General features: G+C 40.6%; 1 protein-coding gene across 1 annotated transcript in view; it reads left to right on the top strand.

Annotated features, from left to right (window-relative positions):
- Positions 1-22703, top strand: part of nalcn (sodium leak channel, non-selective) — a 75395-nt gene that overhangs the window by 4866 nt on the left and 47826 nt on the right. The window contains exons 6-12 of the mRNA XM_056754882.1: positions 1547-1630; positions 1726-1865; positions 1953-2081; positions 4554-4705; positions 7838-7980; positions 8466-8570; positions 17423-17509. Coding sequence (XP_056610860.1) covers positions 1547-1630; positions 1726-1865; positions 1953-2081; positions 4554-4705; positions 7838-7980; positions 8466-8570; positions 17423-17509 — 840 coding nt within the window. The remainder of the gene's footprint in view (positions 1-1546; positions 1631-1725; positions 1866-1952; positions 2082-4553; positions 4706-7837; positions 7981-8465; positions 8571-17422; positions 17510-22703) is intronic.

Raw genomic sequence — 22703 nt, 5'->3', positions numbered from 1 at the left:
TAAGGACAGGGTGATTAACCTTGCAGCAATTATATGCTAAGTTAACACTTGCATTTTAATTTTATTGGAGAAGAGAGACGAGCAGGATTATCATACTAGTGGCAGTGACCTCTGTTCACTTAATTAGGCCCACATATTTGTTTTGTAATTTTATCTTTTGAGTGCTTGTTATGATCTGTGAATGTTTATTTATTTATTTTCGTTATCATTGTTTGCAGTAATATTTTGGGTCATTAGGTATATTCTGAAGACTGAGTTATGAACAGTTGCTAAATGCATGAATGTAAGCATCAAAATTAATGTAAAACTTGTAAATTAGGGCATTTATTTATATCTCCCTTGAAAACTAATGCAGCAGCATAAATGGTATTTATAATTCACTCACTGCCAGTTGCCTTGTCACACAAGCTATCCTAAATCGTGCTTGTGGTGTACTGATCCAGTGTGAGATCTGTTTTAGCACAGTAGCTCATCAAAGGTTCTAAGCTCCTAGGGAATTCTGGGCTGATGTCTCGGGAGGACAAGTGCTTTAGTCACTGAAATATCTGACTCCATCAAAGAAAGACCACTGGAGCGTGAAGGCAGTCTGCGGTTAAGAAAACAAATTTGAGCATGTCGTATCTGCGATGTCACTTTCTATGCCCCAACTGCGTAAGGGTGCATATGAATGACTTTTGAACAGATTATTTACAGTCAAGTCTCTATTGTATGATCTACCACCAGTAGTATTATTGCTTATATACTGTATATATATATATATATATATATATATATATCGTTGCTGTTCTTCCGAAACCTCAGATGTCTAGATAGAAAAATTGAAAAACACTGTACTTGATAAATATTGTTTAATACTTTTAATGGGATAGGTATTGGCAAAACCGGTGACAAACATAAAGGGTGAATAATAATAATGATTTATGACAAAGAAAAACAAATAAAAACATACGAAGATGCTAGACTAGAAGGACAGCAGCTATTTTTTTTTTGTGCCGATACACGTTCAACTTGTTTTGCCGGCCTTGTTGTTCCAGTAGCTCTGTTTTTTACTGATTTTGATATTAATTAAAATCTCTACAAATAGAAATAATAATCATTTTATTCAAACTGAAATTTTCTGGTTTTTTTTTTTCAAATGGCTGGAAATTATATACTCTAGTTACATTATAGCTCTTCAAAAGCTATAGATTTACTATTCACGAACACAGTTACTGGAAAATGATGACATGCAAACATTCCTGATTAGTAAATGTAAGATGTAGCATTGACAGCACAGCATTTGTCAGGTAGGGCACATGACAGTTCCATCAACTAGCCTGAAACTCTTTCAGTGGTCCCTGGTCAGTGGCTATTTTTGTTGTTGAGACCTGCATGTTAATTAAACAGTGTCTTCCAAGATAAGTTTTCTGACATGCTCACACTTGAATTTTACTATAGCTGCGGTGTTAACAGCTGCCTCTGTCTTTTATTAGACCTGTAGACCACCTGCCACTAACCTGTTGACTTTCATTAAAGTCTGTGTCTTATTACCTGTTTCTCTTGTCAGGGAGAGAACTCCTACGTTAAAGACCGCTGGTGCATGTTTGATGGCTTTATGGTGGTCTTTCTCTGGGTCTCCCTTGTGCTTCAGGTATCAACTTTTTATCCTCAATGTAATTTTCCAAAGTTGATTTCAAATTAAGCACTGTGGTTGCTTTTCTAATTGTCCAACTCAATGTTCCAAAGGTGTTTGAAATAGCAGAGATTGTGGACCAAATGTCACCCTGGGGGATGTTACGCATACCCAGGGCCCTCATAATGATCCGAGCCTTCCGAATTTACTTCCGATTTGAGCTGCCGCGCACTCGGATAACCAACATTCTCAAGTAAGTGAAAGTGTCGAGCCTTTGAGTGAAATGCATGAATTGTCAGCTTCTTTTCCTCTCAGCCACTTAAAAATCACTTCCTTTCAGGCGATCGGGGGAGCAGATCTGGAGCGTGACCATATTTTTGCTGTTCTTTCTTCTCTTGTATGGAATCCTGGGCGTTCAGATGTTTGGCACCTTTAATCATCACTGCGTTATCAATGGCACAAAGAAAGGGTATGGGATTTTAATCACCACAGTTCATAAGCACAACAATCATTATTAACATCATCGTTTAACATAACGAGAAAAAAGTAAATCTTGTGTATATCTGATTCCGTATTCCATTTGTGTGGCCTGTTTTTTTCCTCAAACTTGAGGTTTATTATTCCTAAAATGAAGCAGGGGATTTGACATTATGCTGCAGTTTTCAACGGCATCAGCACAAGATCAGAAGTGCTTGTCTGTTTCTCTGCACCTCCCACACACATCTGTTCTCTGAAATACAAGTCCCATCGGCAGCTGTAAATGCTATTAATAAAAGTTTGCTATTTTTAGTATGACCCTCAACACCCCTACACAAATAACCAATAATAAGTTTTAGGAACAAATTTTCTAAAATCCAAATTTCACATGGAGGCACTTTATAAGACAATTGCAATTCATGTTTTAAAATCCTGCCGGAACACATGATTCCCAATTTGAGGGCATGACAAAAGTCGGATTGAGCAAAATCTTAATGCGGTTTGTATATGGAGGTGGTTCTCTTTAAAATCCAGGCCTAGGCTATTTAATATTCATATATTTAATATATTTGCAGATTAGAAGCACGTCAGAGCAGACTATAAAACAAAGAGCCATAACCATCCGCAACAGAGGAGTGTGCAGAACGCTAATCATAATAATTAATGTTTCCTGTGTTGCCCGGGCGTTGTGCAAACGCTCAATCTTTTCAGCAGCCTGGACTTCTTCGGTCGAACTGCGTGACTAAAACAAACTCTTCTCACCCTGACCCTACAGTAACATGTAGCATATTTTCATTCATTTGCTGTTAAAAGGGGGTAGGCACAGATTTCTTAAAAATATTGTCCTCTGCATAACACTTGTATCGGGTGTTGTTTTAAAATATTTAGCCTGATAAAAGAACATATCTTTAGCTTTTATTTTTAGCTTTCCTGTGGCTCAGGGGTTAGAGCATTGCGCTAGCAACACCGAGGTCATGGGTTTGATACCAGATTCCCAGGGGATTGCACATAGTCAGAAACAAATGTGTAGTATAATGCAATGTATGTCGCTTTGGATAAAACTGTCTGCCAAATGCATACTGTAAATGTAAAAATATATGCAGTATATATCCAAGTGGGCTAAATTGATTTAATATTAATTTATTCTCAAGAAACATATTGCCTGGACCTCCGTTTGGAAGAAAACCAGACCGAGCCAAACTCGGTTAACCACATCTCTCACAACATTCAAAAAACTACTTAAAACCCATCTCTTCTGTGAATACTTGACAGACAAATGAAAAAATAACCCTTTCACTCAACAGGTAGTGGTCTAACTTTTGTTGAAACCAGTAACTTTGTATTAGAACCTGTATTACATATTGCGTATTGCTCCCTGAACTCTTTGTAAGTCGCGTCTGCTTAATGACAATGTAAATGTAAGATATTAAGACCGGACCTCTTGGAACGTTAATGGAATACCCCTGCTAGGCTATACCATGTCAGGACAGCCAGGTGATTAGAATGTGATACAGTCTCAGAATTTTTCACCTGATTAGTTTAACTGGTATTTCTCTATTTTTATTTGAGGTAGTAATAATCAAAGACATGTTTAATTGGAAATAAAATGGATCATTTTTGAAGAAATTGATATCATGAAGCGTGCAATTTCTGTAGGGCCATGAATTCTTTGGTTGGTTTTTTATGGCTGTCTGATTAGAGCTATTTTGATTCACCGCTGTGCCTCTGATTGGCCTTTGTGATACTGCAATCATTGATCCCAACTCATTTCACAGACCCTAATAAACAATTTGAAAGAATGTCTGGCAAGCCGATTTAAAAACATTAATTTCCATTAGAGACATCAAGTGCCTTCTGTGGTAACACCTGTGGCCCAAATGAAAGCCGTGTGTGTGTGTGTGTGTGTGTGTGTGTAAAAATGAATAGATTATTTTCATTTTAAAAAAGCAATGTTACATTCAAACTCAAAACAACTGTCCAGAATATACCTTAAATATGAATTTATTCTTACAATTATTGTAACGAGAGACATTTGAATGACAAATTATAGTGTTTTTTTCTTAATCAGAACTTTGTGTCATTCTAAAGTAAAATTATAAACTTTCTGAAAATAAGATATATTCACTTAAAGCACAGGTGCATATAATATTAATGTTTACTTGTTTTAATCAAATATTTAACAACATTTTGGGTTTGTTATTGTACAGAAAACATTTTGGTGTATATAATTCAAGATCCTAATTCGGTTTCATACAAGTCCTTTTTATACCACACAATGAATCATATGTCAATCTCAAATTCTGAGATTGAATAGTAATAATCCTCCCAAAGAGGACCGTAATAACACAAGTGCTAGTCTGTGAGCGAACACCAGATGGTTCGATACAATACAATAGTTAATCTGGTCAGATATAGCATGCCAATATGTGATGATGATTCTTTGGTCACTCTGCTCTTTTTCCAGTGAGGTGACATGGAACAGCCTGGCCATTCCTGATACACACTGCTCTCCATACGGGGAGGGTTATCAGTGTCCAGCAGGGTTTGAGTGTAAAGATCTGGAAAAGTTGGGGCTCAGCAGACAGGAGCTGGGATATAGCGGCTTCAATGAGCTTGGTGAGTCATTGCATTGCAATGCTTTACACAACTCAACCCACTGTGAAGAAAGTGCCTGCACTGTTGATAACCCACTGCCATGATTCTGGGTCGAGGTGGGTGATTTCTAGGGCATCGTTAAAGTGTTCCATGTGTTTTGAGCTTGTTACTGTGAGGTAGATCGGTGGTTGCAAGGGTTTAGCTAATTGGTTACAAGAGCTTTGTCTATAGGATTTTAGAGGTACCACAGTATTAACTACCTGTAATATATCCCCTTTTGTTTTACAACAATATGACATTTAGAGCCCCGTGACCCGAGGTAGTTCGGATAAGCGGTAGAAAATGGATGGATGGATGACATTTAGAGGACTTTAATAAACCACAAGGGTGTTTAGAATCCCCTAAATTTCCTTTTATATGTAAAGATAAAATGACTATTTTCCCCATATATCACTATTTTCTGATAGTTCATGGATAGACTATTTGTGACCCTGGACAACAAAACCAGTTTTTAGTAGCACGGGAACATTTTTAGTAACTGTCAAAAATACAATGTAGGGATAAAAATCAAGGATTTTTCTTTTTGCCAAAAATCATTAGGATATTGAGTAAAGATCATGTTCCATGAAGATATTTTATAAATTTCCTACCATTAATGTATAAAAACTTTCTTTTTGTGAGTGGATGGCGTGCTACAGTGCCTCAGTTAAACAACTTCAAAGGCGGTTTTATCAATATTTCCTTTTTTTGCACCCTCAAAGTCAAGCTTTGTAAACAGTTGTTGTTCCGCCAGATAGTTTCCTATCCTAACAGACCATATATCAATAGAACGGTTATTAAGACTGGTTTTGTCGTCCAGGTTCACATTTATGGCTACCACAGCACGGTCTTCAAAACTGTCTTTTTACCTTAACCCGACTCAACTTTTTCAACACACTTAAAATTAAGCACATAAGATAAAGTTATGAAATGCAGCTTAAAAACTGTCTCCAATGCAGAAATGACTAATAAAACTAGCTATTTTATAATAACAGTTTGTTGTTCTGATATTATTTCTTGTATCTCTTCATGTTATCATTATATCAACTTCAAAGTAGACAAATTGTTCCGTGTTGCCCTGGGACAGTTGTATCACCTACAGATTTAGCTTGAGTTTATAAATCAAAAATCCACTCTTATTCTCAAGTGCCAAATGTAGCGCTTAATTAAAAGAGTTTCTGCTACTAGCTATAACAACACAAATTATAGAGCTTATCTGTCCTGCTGTGGATTTATTGTGCTTTTGTCACTTTACCTTTTTTTATGTAATGTATCCACAATGATGTTATTTCATTGCAATTTTATTGTGAGAGTTGGTGCCCACAGAAGCATTTAGATTTGATTTACACACTTTATGTTGAACAGAAAAACACCTCTAACTGCCTTTAGGAAATGTTATATTTACGGCAAAGCTTATATTTCAAAGCATTGTAAAAGCACCTTGTCAAGTAGAACAGTTTATTTAAGCATCTTGATCTGCGCCAACCAGTATGCGACATTCTTATCGTTCCCATTTGAGATAAATCCACTAGAAAGGTATATAGAGCAGAGCCACTAATCTCCAAAAAGCCATGAAGGGAGGCTTTCCCTACAAAAACAGTCATGGCTTTGAAACCGTTGACTTGCATAACACTGAGATCCGCAAAAGGGCCCTCCCTCATCCTCTTTATTGACTTCAATACACAGATATGTCATTTGTGAGTCTGCAACAATTTTTTTGGGAATCGCAAAGATCATGGATGCAAAGTTATGATTGATTTCTGGAAGTTTACATTAACACTATATGGTAACTGACTTTATTCATGACATTATGCCATCTCTTGCTTTTAGTTTATATTTTCCCTTGTTTAATTGGATTTATTTATATTACGGTCTTATTAAGATTGTATTAATGTTTCAACCAACGTAAAATCAGGGCTTTTACAATATTACTCCCTAGATATTGCTGTGATCAAAACAAAATTAGTCTTGATATACAGTACTCTCTCAGGCCATGCAATATTAAATGACTGTAGAGTTTTTTCCTTTTGCGTTTGCCAGACATGTCTGCACACGGTGATTTATCTCTAAGTGGTTGGAAGTTCTTAGTTTGCCAAGCGCATTTCATCCACATAATTTATCCACGAAAACCCTTATCGAGAATTACTGTACATATTTTTCTGTTTTTTAAACATAATTTTGTGTTGAAAAAACAACTAAAGTGGTCTCTTCAATAAATTATTTGACGGGTCCCTGTGAAGGTTATGTGTATGGTTAGTTAAGGTAACATTAGAGGCGTACCAGTGTCCTTGGCCAGTTTGGCCCCAGGACCTGGTGGGAAAATGGCAGGAAGCAGAGCTGAGTGCCATGCTTCCTGCTGGCCTATGGCAGCCATCTCGCAGCGGGGCATCATGGGTCACCATGAAAGAGAGCAGAGGTAACATACCTGAGTTTGTGTCTAGTTTGTGCACTCTGGTTTACATCTATTAAATTACATAAGTCATTTGTTGATTGTGTAGCGCCACATTATAGATAGAACACAGTGTATTTATCTGCTGAGGACATCTGACTGACATTAACATGAATGGGAGAGAATTACTACTGAAGTATGCTGTTTCTATGACAACGCACATGTAAAGGAATAGTGCAAATTAAACGAATAATTATTTTATGTGCTCAGCCTCATATCCCTTAAAACCCACTTAGCTCTTTGAAACAAATCCCACTTTTTAATGGTTAAAGAGCAATTTTATTTCATATGTATTTATTTAGTTACTATACAGTGTAGCTATGAATGCAACATGTCCTTGGTTGTGTAGTTCAGCATTTACTGTAGCTGGTTCCTTTTATATACTGTATAGATATTATTACATGCTGCAGCAACATTGATCCAAAGAATTCAACAGAGCTTCAGAGATAAGGATTACTATTATATTCAGAGACTTGGAGAAAGAAGCCCATAGCTGAGTAATAGGAAGCACCTGACAAGGTTCACTAATGCCAAGACTGTGTTTATGTCTGAATTTTTGTGCCTGAGTGCCCAGTCAGACCACTCTAGGGCAGAAGAACATCTCGCACATGCTTTCTCCTCGCTCTCACCCACGTCATGTCCCTGTCTGACCTCTCCTCTTGCAGGCACCAGTATATTCACAGTATATGAGGCCGCGTCTCAAGAGGGCTGGGTGTTCATCATGTATCGAGCCATCGACAGCTTCCCACGCTGGCGCTCATATTTCTACTTCATCACGCTCATCTTCTTTCTCGCGTGGCTGGTCAAGGTAGAAAAATCATTTTATTCTCTGCAAAACGTGGGAGGTCCTAATAAGAACTAAATATAGTAAACAAAGGGAAAGTCCTTCAAACCTTCTGTTGTTTCTGACTGTGTGGAGCACCCGCACCTGCATATCATTTTCAGGAATCCCAACTTCAGTAACTCAGTTTGAGTGACATAATTCAGCACAAACAAACTGTATGACCTGACAGCAAACCCGGACCGCGAGCGCTGCAAAAGTGCTGTTAAGCATTTCACATGCAAGAGGGATTTTACATAGAAATCAAGAACAGCAGCAAGGAAATTACCTGTTTAATTCAATCACAGAGAGGCCAAAAAAGGTCACGAAAAACTAAATGATGTTGTGAAGCACATTATTTTGAGTAATAAGTATAATAGATGACCAACTGGGGGGCGGGGATAAAACAAATATAATGAAATCAACATGTGAGCTTTTTTATTAATTAGTTTTTTTCACCACTGTGTTCCTAGAACGTGTTCATCGCTGTGATCATTGAAACCTTTGCTGAAATCAGGGTGCAGTTTCAGCAAATGTGGGGGTCCCGGAGCAGCACCACATCAACAGCCACTTCACAGGTATGCAGAGATGCACATATATGCACATCCACACATACTTTGATCGCTTATATTAAAATGTGAAAAGACAGAATAAACCAACCCATATCATTTTTTTATATTAAGCCTTGTACTAAGCGCACCAATGTACAGTACACATCTAAGGGAATTCATTTCATTATTCCCTGGAGTGTGGCTTCCCTGGCCGTCAGCAGGCAGGAGACACCCGACAGCAAGCTGTTTTTTGCATTTATTTGGCTGCTTGTCAGGTGGGGGCTCCTGAACCACCTAGAGATTTGATTGGGCGCCTGGCAGACTCGAGGGTGAGTCATAGAGGAACGTGGCTGAAAAGACGGCAGACCAAAATAGAGCGAAAAACACTGTGCGTGTGCGTGTGCATTTCTGTTGTTCGGCCTAGATTTGATGTGACTGATCAACTGAGCGAAAAAGAAAATCAATTAACCCTTTATGTAACTTGCTTTCTTTTGCCTGCAAAGATCTCCGGTAAGGAAACCTGTCCTGTTGATTTTATACAACCATCACCCACCTAATGTTTAGTGAGAAATTCACACTAACCAAGCTAATGGTGCAAATAAACAGAAAATCTGGAGCGGGGGCGTGGTGTGAAAAGTTGTGAGTGTAATTGTGTGAACTGAGGCATAGTGTCTTCCTGACTGAGCCAGTCAGAATGCCAGTGCCAGTCTTGGAGCAGAGCCTTGAGGGTTGGCATGACTGACCTGACCAGCGTCATTCAAGTATTATGGCTGTAGAAGTGCCCTGAGCAAAAAGAAGGGGTACAGAACACAGCTTTAGTGAGGTCAGTCTTAAGAAAAAACCTGAGTCTTATTTCACCCTAAAATCAAAAGAGATAAAAGAAAGCCTCCATACAGTGGCATTTTTTCATCACACATTTCCCTTTAAGTAATAATAATGCATTTACATTACATTTACATGTAGTCATTTAGCAGATGCTTTTATCCAAAGTGACTTATAAATGAGGTAAACAATGGAATTAATTGGAGGATGTTGCTACAATGTTTTGTTGTTTGTTTAAAATTAGTGATTTCAAACGATTAATTGGGATTAATCGCATCCAGACAAACAAAGTTCAGGATAATCTAAATAATAAATCCAAACACAAGGGAAGCAGGAACAAGGTAATCCAGACACGAAGTAGCAACAGGTAATAACGAACAAGAAGTATTAACACAAAGGGATCTGGACGGGCAGGTGACAAGATTAAACAATGAGTGCGACTAGCGGGAAGAGGCATAGACAGGTGAGGGAGATGAAACACTAATGGGACGCTAGACAGAGAGATGAAGGGGCGGAGCTACACGGAAAACACGCGCGAAATGTCATAACAAACCACCACGTGTCTCCACACAAGACGAAACACACACACACACAAGACATGATATTGTCACGGCTCTGTCCCCAAGGCCCAAATACTCAGGACGGACAGGACCGTGAGATATATACTGTATTTAGGAATTATTTTGATAAATTTTTCCCATAAATCGCATGTCTTTGCTGTGATTAATCATGATTAATCGCACTGTTCGTAAAATTCAATAATAAATTCAAAAGTAGTGTATTGTCGACTTTTTTTTTTTTAAGTACTGCTTCATGAAAAAAAGTGTAATAAGATTTGGTTTGCAAACACTTTAAAGCACAAATTGTCACGGTTCTGCCTATCTTGTCTGGCTAATTCTTGGTCTTGAGGCAGAACCAAAACAGAATTCCCTGTTTCATGTGGGGAGAGAGATGTTGGACCTTTTGGGCTTCCATACTCTCCCCGAGTCTCGTCTGTGTTTCCCGCCATTTCGTGTCATTAGCTTCCCCTTAGTGTTTCATCTGTGTCACCTGTCCCCTATTAATTATCCTGTCATTGTCTCCCTTTAAGAGTCCTCTTGTTTCATTGTCTTGTGCGGTTCATTGCGTTTGCCCTGCTGGTACGTATGCTATTTGCAGTTCCTGTTTCCTGTTCCTGTTCCTGTTCCGTGTCAAAGTAAGTGTAGTTTAGTCAGTGTTAGTGTTTTGTATCAAGTGTTTGTTTTATCAGTTTAGTTAGTTAGTGTCCTTGTTCGTTGTATAAAATTATATATATACCTGTCCTGTTTTTTCCCCCACGTGGGTTTTGTTTTACCTGTTTGGTTAGTCTTGTTATTTGTTAAATAAATCTGTTAACCCCTTCACCTCCTTGTTTGTTCCTGCCTCTGCCTGCAATTGGGTTCTAACCATGAGTATTCATGACAGAATGAACCGCCCCAACAGAACCCAGCAGGCAACCGCGGACGATTCCTTGCGGTCCCACCAGGCCCGACTCCTGTTGGGTTTTAAGCAGGGGGATCGCGGGATCAGGCAGTTCGCTCGGGAGTTCCTGGCTGCAGCTAGGGAGACTGAGTTCGGTGAGGCAGAGCTCAAGGTTATTTTTAACTGCTGCCTCACCGAGCCTCTCCGACGGTCTGAGATGAGGATGTTGAGCTCCCTGTGGATGGGCGACATGATCAGGTATGTGGTCAACCGGGATGATCCCTGGCCATTAGTGCCAGACTGGGTGTCCACCCCCGTGGCTACCGTCCCGGAGGACCGCGCCCTGGCCGCCCTTACCCTGGGGAGCTCGGCACCCTCATCCGCAGCACCTCCTGCGGCCACTCTACCGTCGGCCAGTCCCACTGGCCGGCGGAGGAGAAAGCGGCTACCCAGTCCGGAGCTACCCAGTCCGGAGCTACCCAGTCCGGAGCTACCCAGTCCGGAGCTACCCAGTCCGGAGCTACCCAGTCCGGAGCTACCCAGTCCGGAGCTACCCAGTCCGGAGCTACCCAGTCCGGAGCTACCCAGTCCGGAGCTACCCAGTCCGGAGCTACCCAGTCCGGAGCTACCCAGTCCGGAGCTACCCAGTCCGGAGCTACCCAGTCCGGAGCTACCCAGTCCGGAGCTACCCAGTCCGGAGCTACCCAGTCCGGAGCTACCCAGTCCGGAGCTACCCAGTCCGGAGCTACCCAGTCCGGAGCTACCCAGTCCGGTGCTACCCAGTCCCAAATATTTTTTGGGGGGGCGCCGTGGGGAGGCGACTGTCCGAGCGGCCGTTCCGGCCGCGGATCCGTTCCAGGAGCCGGAACTAAGCCCGTTCCAGGAGCCGGAACTAAGCCCGTTCCAGGAGCCGGAACTAAGCCCGTTCCAGGAGCCGGAACTAAGCCCGTTCCAGGAGCCGGAACTAAGCCCGTTCCAGGAGCCGGAACTAAGCCCGTTCCAGGAGCCGGAACCTAGCCCGTTCCAGGAGCCGGAACCTAGCCCGTTCCAGGAGCCGGAACCTAGCCCGTTCCAGGAGCCGGAACCAAGCCCGCCGTCAAGTCCGGCCGCCCAGCCGCCGTCAGAGAGCGCTGCCCAGCCGCCGTCAGAGAGCGCTGCCCAGCCGCCGTCAGAGAGCGCTGCCCAGCCGCCGTCAGAGAGCGCTGCCCAGCCGCCGTCAGAGAGCGCTGCCCAGCCGCCGTCAGAGAGCGCTGCCCAGCCGCCGTCAGAGAGCGCTGCCCAGCCGCCGTCAGAGAGCGCTGCCCAGCCGCCGTCAGAGAGCGCTGCCCAGCCGCCGTCAGAGAGCGCTGCCCAGCCGCCGTCAGAGAGCGCTGCCCAGCCGCCGTCAGAGAGCGCTGCCCAGCCGCCGTCAGAGAGCGCTGCCCAGCCGCCGTCAGAGAGCGCTGCCCAGCCGCCGTCAGAGAGCGCTGCCCAGCCGCCGTCAGAGAGCGCTGCCCAGCCGCCGTCAGAGAGCGCTGCCCAGCCGCCGTCAGAGAGCGCTGCCCAGCCGCCGTCAGAGAGCGCTGCCCAGCCGCCGTCAGAGAGCGCTGCCCAGCCGCCGTCAGAGAGCGCTGCCCAGCCGCCGTCAGAGAGCGCTGCCCAGCCGCCGTCAGAGAGCGCTGCCCAGCCGCCGTCAGAGAGCGCTGCCCAGCCGCCGTCAGAGAGCGCTGCCCAGCCGCCGTCAGAGAGCGCTGCCCAGCCGCCGTCAGAGAGCGCTGCCCAGCCGCCGTCAGAGAGCGCTGCCCAGCCGCCGTCAGAGAGCGCTGCCCAGCCGCCGTCAAGTCCGGCTGCCCAGCCGCCGTCCAACCCTGTCAGGCTGATCTTCAGACCCTGGTCCAGCCCGGCATTCCAGCCGTGGTCCAGCCCTCCAGTCCTGCAGGGGACTAGGACGGTTCCCCCCAGGACTACCCCTGTCAAGCCTCCTGGGGCTCCGCGCCCTGGCGCGTCCCCAAGGGCTGGAACTTTCCCACCCAGCCCTCCCCCTTTTGGACTTCCCATGTCTTCTTGTTTGCCCCCACCCCCCCTCCCTTGTTTGTTATTTTTATTAAGTCACCCTAATCCCCTATTGATTCTTGCCTGTCTGCCACTGATTTTGTTTTCCATGTTTTGTTTAGTCTTGTCTATGTCTCAGTCTGTCTTGTCCTGTGAGTCTCCTTGAGGAGCGTCAGGATGTCGCTCCTTAAGGCGGGGGTTCTGTCACGGTTCTGCCTATCTTGTCTGGCTAATTCTTGGTCTTGAGGCAGAACCAAAACAGAATTCCCTGTTTCATGTGGGGAGAGAGATGTTGGACCTTTTGGGCTTCCATACTCTCCCCGAGTCTCGTCTGTGTTTCCCGCCATTTCGTGTCATTAGCTTCCCCTTAGTGTTTCATCTGTGTCACCTGTCCCCTATTAATTATCCTGTCATTGTCTCCCTTTAAGAGTCCTCTTGTTTCATTGTCTTGTGCGGTTCATTGCGTTTGCCCTGCTGGTACGTATGCTATTTGCAGTTCCTGTTTCCTGTTCCTGTTCCGTGTCAAAGTAAGTGTAGTTTAGTCAGTGTTAGTGTTTTGTATCAAGTGTTTGTTTTATCAGTTTAGTTAGTTAGTGTCCTTGTTCGTTGTATAAAATTATATATATACCTGTCCTGTTTTTTCCCCCACGTGGGTTTTGTTTTACCTGTTTGGTTAGTCTTGTTATTTGTTAAATAAATCTGTTAACCCCTTCACCTCCTTGTTTGTTCCTGCCTCTGCCTGCAATTGGGTTCTAACCATGAGTATTCATGACACAAATAATATGCTTTTTTACAACAGTATTTCTTATACGTAATAGCAGTAACCATTTAAAATATTTCTTGTAAATCTTAACTTAAACATTAATGTAATCAAATTAAATATAAAACCATCTGCCACTGCCAGGGCATTAACATTCTTTCTAGTTTGATATAATGATTGATTTTATTGCTTATACATAAACTCTCTAATAACCTATTTTCAACACAAGTGTGAAGTGTACTGTATTAAAAGTGTATTTAAAGCACATTTTTAACAACAAAATTATTGTATGCTACGTTTTTCTTTATCTTAACAATTCAATAAGGAGAACACAATTCCTTTAATATGAGTGAGTGTTTCGGTGTGTGCATTGTTGTTTGATTAACATTATAAACAGAGATCGTTATTATGCTGCAGCCCCTTTACGAGCGCTCTTTACAGATATATGGATCTAATATACTGTGATGCGTCTGTTTCCCAGCTGTAAACGTTCATAAAACGGACACCATTTACATGGACCCTTGCTTATATGGGAATTTTTATGTAATTTTTTCTGTTTATTTGTCCGTTTTAGAGTAAGAAGACGTGAAAGAGAAATCAGTTTTGTAGTTTGCGCTCTGACTCTCTAGGCGCACGTTTAAACATATTTTCTGCATTGCCTTCACACTACATAAGCCACACGCATCACAACTCGTTATCGTTGCTGTTTTGTACCTTAGCCGAGAAAGTTTTTGTATTCTATCATCAATAGCATTAAATAAGCCTTTCACACCCAAACATATTATGTCTTTGTGGTGCGAGGGCACTGATAGAAGAGATTTAAAACGAAATGTCCATGTAAGAGTTCGATACCTTGCCCCAATCCTTTGTGTTTCGAGTCAGATTTGTGGGACTCTTACCATAACCCACACCCTAACCCTAACTATCTAAACTACCTATGATTCTTAAACCTTCCAAAAAATACGGCTGCGTGATGACGTCAGACTCGAAACCCCAAGTTCTGGTGTTCCTGGTTCATGTGCATGCTTCAGCAGCCATAGGCAACTCTGAGCTCGTGATTGAGCAGACACCTGATGCCAAGTGTTCTAGTGATAGGGGAGGGGCCATGCATCCTCGGACGGTCCATTGCGACATCAATCCGTCATTCTAGCCCCGCCCAAAAATTGTTGAAAAACTGTTTAGCGGCTTCACTCAACAATTCAGTACTACATACTTCTGAATCTTTCTAATGTGTTTCAGCAATACATTTTTACATCCATAATGTGTTTAGAAACAATTCTCAGAATTCTGTTTACGCGGTCTTTAATGTACGATAAAATAATTTTCTGCATTAATGAATTAATAACGCGATAATAACTTGTTAACTTGCCCAGCCCTAATTTATGTATATTTACCAATAATGCATAATAAAGTATATTAAGTAAATACAAACTTTTATTTTGGATGCGATTAATCATGATGAATCATTTGGATGCAGCATGCTTTTTCGGGAGAATTGTCCAAAAGGGGACTAAGAAAATTTGTTAAGAAACAGTTTTATATGTTAGAATAAAACTTTCTGAAACCTTTATACTCCAGAAATACTACGTAATATGGCAAACTCATTTTTTTATAAGTTGACCATGTTAAGCATGAGAAAACGGCACGTTGAACATTGAAAAGAAGTCAGAATGCATGAAACACTGTTAAACGGCCACTTTAAAACAAGCCGAAATTAAGGCAGCTTGCATCCTTGTCACTATCTTTATGTGTCCAATCATCCTTGTCAATATACAAATAAATACATTCATCCTTGGTTTAAAAAAATATACAGTATTAAATATCAAACTTTGATTATTCAAGATTAATAATAACTCAGGATAAAATGCATACAGTGTGAAAGACATCAAAGGGATTATGTTAACCCAGGGTTAAAATGAGAGACATAATAATTGTTTAAAATTAAAAAATATTGTCCCCTAGAACTTTTTCGAACCTTACTGTGTCGTGACCTTAAAAACAGATTTTGATAAAAAACTAAAATACTAATTAGCTCTTTGGGCACACTAAAGCTTGGTTTATCGAGTAGACAATACGATTTGGGATAATGCCTTTAATCTCAAAGAAATTGTAAGAAAATATGGCTCTCCTGGGGAAGGATGATACTCTGCCAAACTTGCACCATCCCTTTGTGATGGTCTTATGAAAAATTATAATTCAATAAGGCCCCTTAAGAAGATTACCACATGAATGAAGTTATAATTACGAGACAATGAGTGGAAACTTTTTAAATATCTATTTATGTAGGTAACCTTTTTAATCTATCAGAGCTGAAGGGGCATTTTGAGTTTAATGACTGTCATTTCTCCTGGGTTTTAATGGTTTTCTTTTATTCTAAACTGATGACAGACACACGTAAGTGGAACAGCAGCGGCGCACATTAGGAACAGACACAGGCGGATTTTCAGTGCAGGTCACAGATCACAGACGCTTAAAGAACCATACGCAAAAGATGCGTTCACTAGACGGTGACTGCACAAGAATAAATGACCACAGCAAAAATATATATTGCTCGCATGGTGTGTTTTACTGTAAGATCGTGATCAAATATGACTTAAGTCTGCATTCTCACACCAAAGCTCATTCTGTCACGTCCTAGTTTATTTTCATCTCCTTCATAGGAACCAGTAGCTCTACACTGAATCATATTTTCTACATGGTTTGACTTCTGCTTTGAAAAAACATTGGCGGTATACTGATTTGTAAATTAGACTTTCTGTGAAGTATGTCTTCAAGTTTTTTGTATGTGTAGGCATGAATTGTAAGTATTAAATTGAATTATTAAACATTGAACAACAATGCAGCAAACATCACTATTATTATTGTTTCCCTTTTGGGCAATGTGTATATTCATCTAATAACAAAAACTTCAAACCGTGTGTTGTGTCCCAAAAGGGGAGGGGTGTGCATTTAAATAACATCCTACTAAGGGTTTTAGCTTGGGTGAAGATACAATTGCAGGAAGGGGGGACATTAGACATCGTTACAGACTAGAATTATCATAGAGACTAGATCGGGATCTTTTGGCTTGGGCCAGTAAAAATACACCCTCAATACCCTAGTGTTCACATACTGTAGCAATGTGTTAATAATATATCTTAAGAAACGAATATCTTAGGAACCTCATGCTCTGACAGCCACCCACTCCAGCCTTGTAATTCGGTGGTGAAGAACTGAAACTGTTAGTGCTTCCGAATATATATTTTAAATAAATGCTTTGATTTACATTAAGAAAGCAAAGTGCAAATTATGGATGCAGGCTTCAGGTAAAGAGCTACCTGGGTTGTGTACGTATGAATATAAGTAGCCTGTTGTTTGGCAGATTCAAGGTGCCTGCCGTAGCGTCGCCTCTCTCCTTTAGTCCCTGCTGTCCCCAACACTGTCTCCTCATATCTGTCATGGTGAAGTCATGGTGCATTTAGATTCTGAAGTGTGAATAGATGCTCGCTGGATCATGAAGCCAATTTCTTATGACCTTGCTCGTCTTTATGAAGTATCTATGACGGTGCTTTAAGCCTTTCTGTGTTTAGAGAATTCTGTTGAATATAATGTGATCGTTAATTGTCTTTGATGCCAATGATGTTTCATTTGTGTATATTTTGAACCTTCATTTTCCTCCTATTTGCTTATTTATAGGTCTGTTAATGTGCATTTAGTCGGCTTTGTTAGAGTTGTTGTTTGCAGTATGACAAAATATCAATCATTCACACTTGTTAAAGTTTCACCCTCTCTCTCGCTCCTTTTCATTTTTTCTAACTCTTTCTTACGTCTTTCCTCCTGGTGGCAGATGTTTCATGAGGACGCGTCTGGAGGATGGCAGCTCGTGGCGGTGGACGTGAATAAACCACATGGCCAGGCGCCTGCCTGCCTCCAGGTACCAGACATGCAATTTAATGGCACTGACGCCCCCGACCGTCAGCACACCCTCAGCATCGCCTCGCTGCCACATCTAATGCCACATTGCTGTGTGGGAGTGCAAGAAATTTGCCGTAGGCAGCCCGAGCACAATAGCCACATTTAGATTTCGCACAAACTAGCTGGTATGATCCTGACAGAGTATTAAAAGACTGAGGTATGAACACAGCAATGTTTTCTTACTTCACATTTTGACCACAGTTTTGCACACAAACACACACACCATACATGTTTCTAGACACCCACACATCAATAATGATTATTATGAATGATGATTTTATTTCACTTAGGGTTGTATTTAGATTTATTTTCATAAATAAGAATAAAATGACAGGTTTTAATGATAGACATGTTTAATGCATCAAACATGGCTCATGAGTTTATAGTGTTATTATCAAAAATAGAATGTTGTTCTCACATGACTATAAAAATATGCCTATGGCAAAAAGCTTTAAAAACATTTAGGTTCAAAAAGGCTGAGATCAAAGGCTGGCATTTAATGACATTTCAGTCGCCAGGTTTCCATGAGGTGATCCCATCAAGTAAAGGCATATTGTATTTTCTCAGAGAGAGGCAGAGGTTACAAGGGGTAGGATGGAGGTGAACGAGGAAGAGAACTCAGCAAGTGGGTATAGGTGAAGTTCATCATAGACTTGAAGCACAATGGCTTTCAGCACATCACAGTGGTCTGTGAACTATGATTGAAAAGCCGTGCCACAAATAACAGAAAAATGAAAAACAGCCTAGATCTAGACAAAAAGAAATAAAAAAGTAGACGTTTGTTTTCTTCCTGTTGTAAAAGAAAAAAGGTCAGTGTGTAATGCCATGACAATGAATGGTTACAAATTTGGAATAAATTGTAACATTACAATGGCAGTTTTTTCATGAAATATTGCATTGTTTTTCTTTAAATAGTTTATCAATGTCATTCTCTTTTTTAAACTTGCGTGCCCTTATAATCTTTAGTTAACATCTGAAAATGCACTTCCTTCCTGTACTGATTATCCATCTTGAGTTTGACGGCTTGGGCGGATCATCTGTTAACTCCTCCCCTTCAACTGTCAGTCTGCTGCCAGATCCATTTCAAAATGCAATGGCTGTTTTTATACATCCAATAAAATCACAGAGAAAGACGACAGTTTTCTCATTCAAAATTCCATTATACTCGAAAATGTGTCAAAATACGGAAGTAAGACGCTCGCAACTTCCAGTTCACAGGGACTTTAAGTGGTCAAACAAAAAAATTAAATGTTATTTTTTTCTTCATAACTCGGTCATACATGGTCATAACTTGTAGCAACATTTGCTTTTTATCCTTCGTTGGTAAGGACAGGCTCGTTCTTTCCATTGTATTCAAACGGAAAGTAGGGATTTTTCTCTATTTGGTCATCTTTCATAATATAGTTATGGTTAATGAGGTCTGCTTAATCTCTTTTTTAAAGTCCACCCTGGTGTTAATTAGTCCTTTGTATCTCTTTGTTATAATTACAGTACAGATATTTTAATGCATTTCATAAGAAAGCTGAACCGGCAGACCTTTCTCATCTGAGGTTTTTAGCTTCTCCTTAACTTAAACTTTTTATAACTTTGTTCAGACTGTAGAAATGAGAGTCTCAAAAATAATAAATGTTTCATTGGAATTTAAATCCTGACCTTTTCAATAAAGGGTATGCAGTTTGACTTTATTAGCATAAAAATCAGTTGAGTGTGCATATTGCTCTACAGATACCACATTGGCCAAAGTTTAGCAGGCTGTGACTGTTATATGTTATATAGGTAGTGGCGTGTTTAGTCTGTATTTTGTTTTTATGTAGGACCAAAACTAAACAGACATTTATTACGTTGTCATGCCAGGTTCGGACATTGTGTAAATTTATAGATTATACAAATTAAAGTATATAAATTACATTTTTCATATTAACGTCTTGGGTTAAATTTCTCTTTTGAGCAATTATTCAGTTTTTAATATAAGCAGTCAAAACCATAAAGGGGGTGGTTTCCCACACAGGTATTTAGTGTAGTTCCAGGCTAAAATAATGTTAAAGCTGTTTTAATTTGTATTTGTTTGTAAAAGCTACTTAAATATCCTAATTTAACTAAGGCGTTGTTCTGATTTAGTCTAATCCCTCTCCGGGACCGACCCAAAAAGTCAAGTATCGACCTGATTCTTCAGTGAATTTCATGTAGAAAGAAGGCCCAGATGTTCGGTCAATAATTTTCATGTAGAATTAAAGCTCTGTCTTCTAAAGAGCAATTCCTTGATCCTCTGGCATCTAAATGTTCTTTCTCGCTCAGCCTATCTGTGTCGTAAACCTCAAATGTCATGATTGATTACGCTGTTAAACACAAGTTACCACCCACGGAGGAGACACCTCAGCTTCTGTATGCAACCTTTACACCCTCGTGCCAAGGTTATTTATTTAAAGGAACCCTTCATTAGCCCACCTCTGACCTTGCCACACTCAGTTTTCCCAAGAGGCCCATTCCTCCCAGCCATCAGTGTGCTGCAGCCGTAGAGCTCACGGTTCAGTCTGCTTTAATCTCTAACCTGGCCTCAGCAGCTTGAACGGTGGCTAGAGAATTCAAGAGGACAGTCAGCTTTAATTAACCAGCAGGTCCCAGAGAGAGCGTGAATCACCTCACTCCAGTAATAACTTCGATAAGCAGTGGGATTTGCAAACCGCTGGTCTCCCATCCGCTATTTTTGTTCCTATTTCCTAATTAAACTGTGATGGAAGTGTGTTGGGGTGTGCCGCAGAGCTCACAGAAAGTGCTTTTGTAACACTTGGTTTGCTTGTGACTTACATCGTTGACTTACATCAAAGATAATATATAGTAACAAGATGCGCCACTGGCATTACAATAAATGGAGAGGATTGCAATGCTCAATATGGCCGTTCTAGCAAAGAAAGCCCCGCCTTCTAGTAGAACAATCCAATCGCCATTTGATAAAGACTGATGATGCACATGCGCATGTAGTGGAGTAGGCGGGGCGAGACCGTGGTTCGAGACACAGCGCAGTAGCTGAAGCGACCTTGAAAATTTGATTTTTAAGGTTTTTTAAGCTTAGCAAACTGAAGTTATGGTACAATCTATATCAGGTTTAATCATTGATCGTAAGTATGCTATAAAATTGTGATTTTTGCCAGAGATTTTAGAAAAATCTGCCTTCCACCATTCAAACGGATAGGACTGTTGACTCGCTGTGATGTTAATAACTGCTCAGAGGCATTGCAAACATGGCTGCCGAGTGGAAAGACATTCGTAAACGAATTTGGGTTGTTGAACATGTATGTTTGTTTCATTGTCTTTGCTAGTGGATGTAGACAATAGAAGGTGGATGGAAGTGTGCAGGCAAGTTTTTAAATGCTGTTAAATAAAAATCTGTTTTTGAAAAATGTAGATAAAAATGTTGAATGCTGATTACTTGTATACCATTGCTGCCCTTCTGAAACATTGTATGTCCAAATTTGCAGTTGTTCAAGAAAATGGAAAAAACAAAGATTTTTTCAATGATTGCATACTGTATTGCATTAAATGTTGACAACCTTTTTTTTTCATGGTAAGATATTTGCATCCCAGTGACAAACATAGAGGGTGACTAACAATAATGATAAATGATAAAAAAAACAAAAATCACGAAATATGGAGATAAAAGCTTTCCGAAGCACAGCTCCGATTTACTGATTCATAATTTGAGCTGTTATGTGCAAGTTTGGAAGAAATATCATTTTGACAGCATTTGATAATAAGTACATAAAGTAACATTCCATTTTATGTTTCAAACAAAGATGGCAATATAGTGGCAAAAGTAACTTACTGCCGCTTTAAAGTGATAGTTGACCCAAAAAAGAAAGTTCTGTCACCATTTACTCAACGTCTTGTCATTTCAAAGCTCTACGACTTTCTTTCTTCGGCAGAACACAAAAAATATATTTTGAAGAACATTGGTAACTGAACAATAGCAGTACTCATTGACTTCTATTGTTTGGACACAAAACCAATGCAAGTCAATGGGTACCGCCATTCGGTTAGCAACAATCATCAAAATATTTTAATAGCAAAGCATGTTACACTTATTGTATATAAAGAGCTCTTTTTGTTTTTTATTGAACAAAGGCTTTTTGTTTATTTAAAAGGAAAACAATGCAGAAAAGCACTGCTACAATTTCAAGCAGCCAATGTTCCACATACAGGCATCTAGCCAAAGGCTAATTTGGAGGCCCTGGTTAGGATTTGACAAAATTACAAATGAGATAAAAAATATATATATATATAGAAATAAGAAATACTGTGTAGAGCCATTAAATAATATGAGGAGGGAATGAGGAGTAACAGCCTAATCTTTATTTTTAGGTGCACTGTACCTTTAAGAGTCAGTAAATGTTTGGTCAAACGCCAGTGATGCACCGAGAATGATAAAGAAATGCCATTCTCTTTCGAGTCATGTTTTCTTTGATACAGCACAGAAGTGAAGGAGCATGACAGGCACCTTGTTGTAAAGAACACTTATTGCGTGTCAGCTGACGGGTGTAAAGCCTGAAATTTCAAACACATAGATGAACAGTAACAAGATGCTCTCAATGTCTGTTGTGAAGAAGATACAAATTGGGCTGCATCAAATGCTCTGAAATTGAGAAAGAGAGAGAGGGATACATCTCGCCCTCACAAAGGTAGTTATTCAATCGATTGTGACAGCTTTGGTATGCATTTGTGCGCCACGAGCGACATCAGAATAAGTAGGCCACCAAACACTGTGTGTGCTTTGACAGGGGCTGTTTTTATGTTCTGCATACAGTACAAGTGAAATAGGTTTTTCTAGACGGGCCTGTTGAAAAGATGTTACATGAGCCACTATCAAGCTTTTAGAGCACAAGATAAGAACATACTGTAAGAGCATTTTGGGGTGAAGTCAAGGGCCCCGAGACATACAGTCATCTTTTAGTCTCCGTTCACACAAAACGCCCAAGGGAAACTAACATTGAAGAGCTGAAAATGTCAAAATGCTTTGTCAAGTCCCATATTAGTCATAGAGGTTGCTTGGAGATATTGAAGTTGTGATCCCAGACCGGAGGAGCAGACAGGCGAGACCCATCCTGTCCTCATCGTTCTCCCTGGGGATACAGGATTCCAGCTACATTTCCTGGTGTTCT

This window comes from Triplophysa dalaica, chromosome 8 (assembly GCF_015846415.1).
Source record: "Triplophysa dalaica isolate WHDGS20190420 chromosome 8, ASM1584641v1, whole genome shotgun sequence".
Lineage (NCBI taxonomy): Eukaryota > Metazoa > Chordata > Actinopteri > Cypriniformes > Nemacheilidae > Triplophysa > Triplophysa dalaica.
Note: the sequence above shows the minus strand (reverse complement) of the source record. Positions and strands in the feature narration are given on the sequence as shown.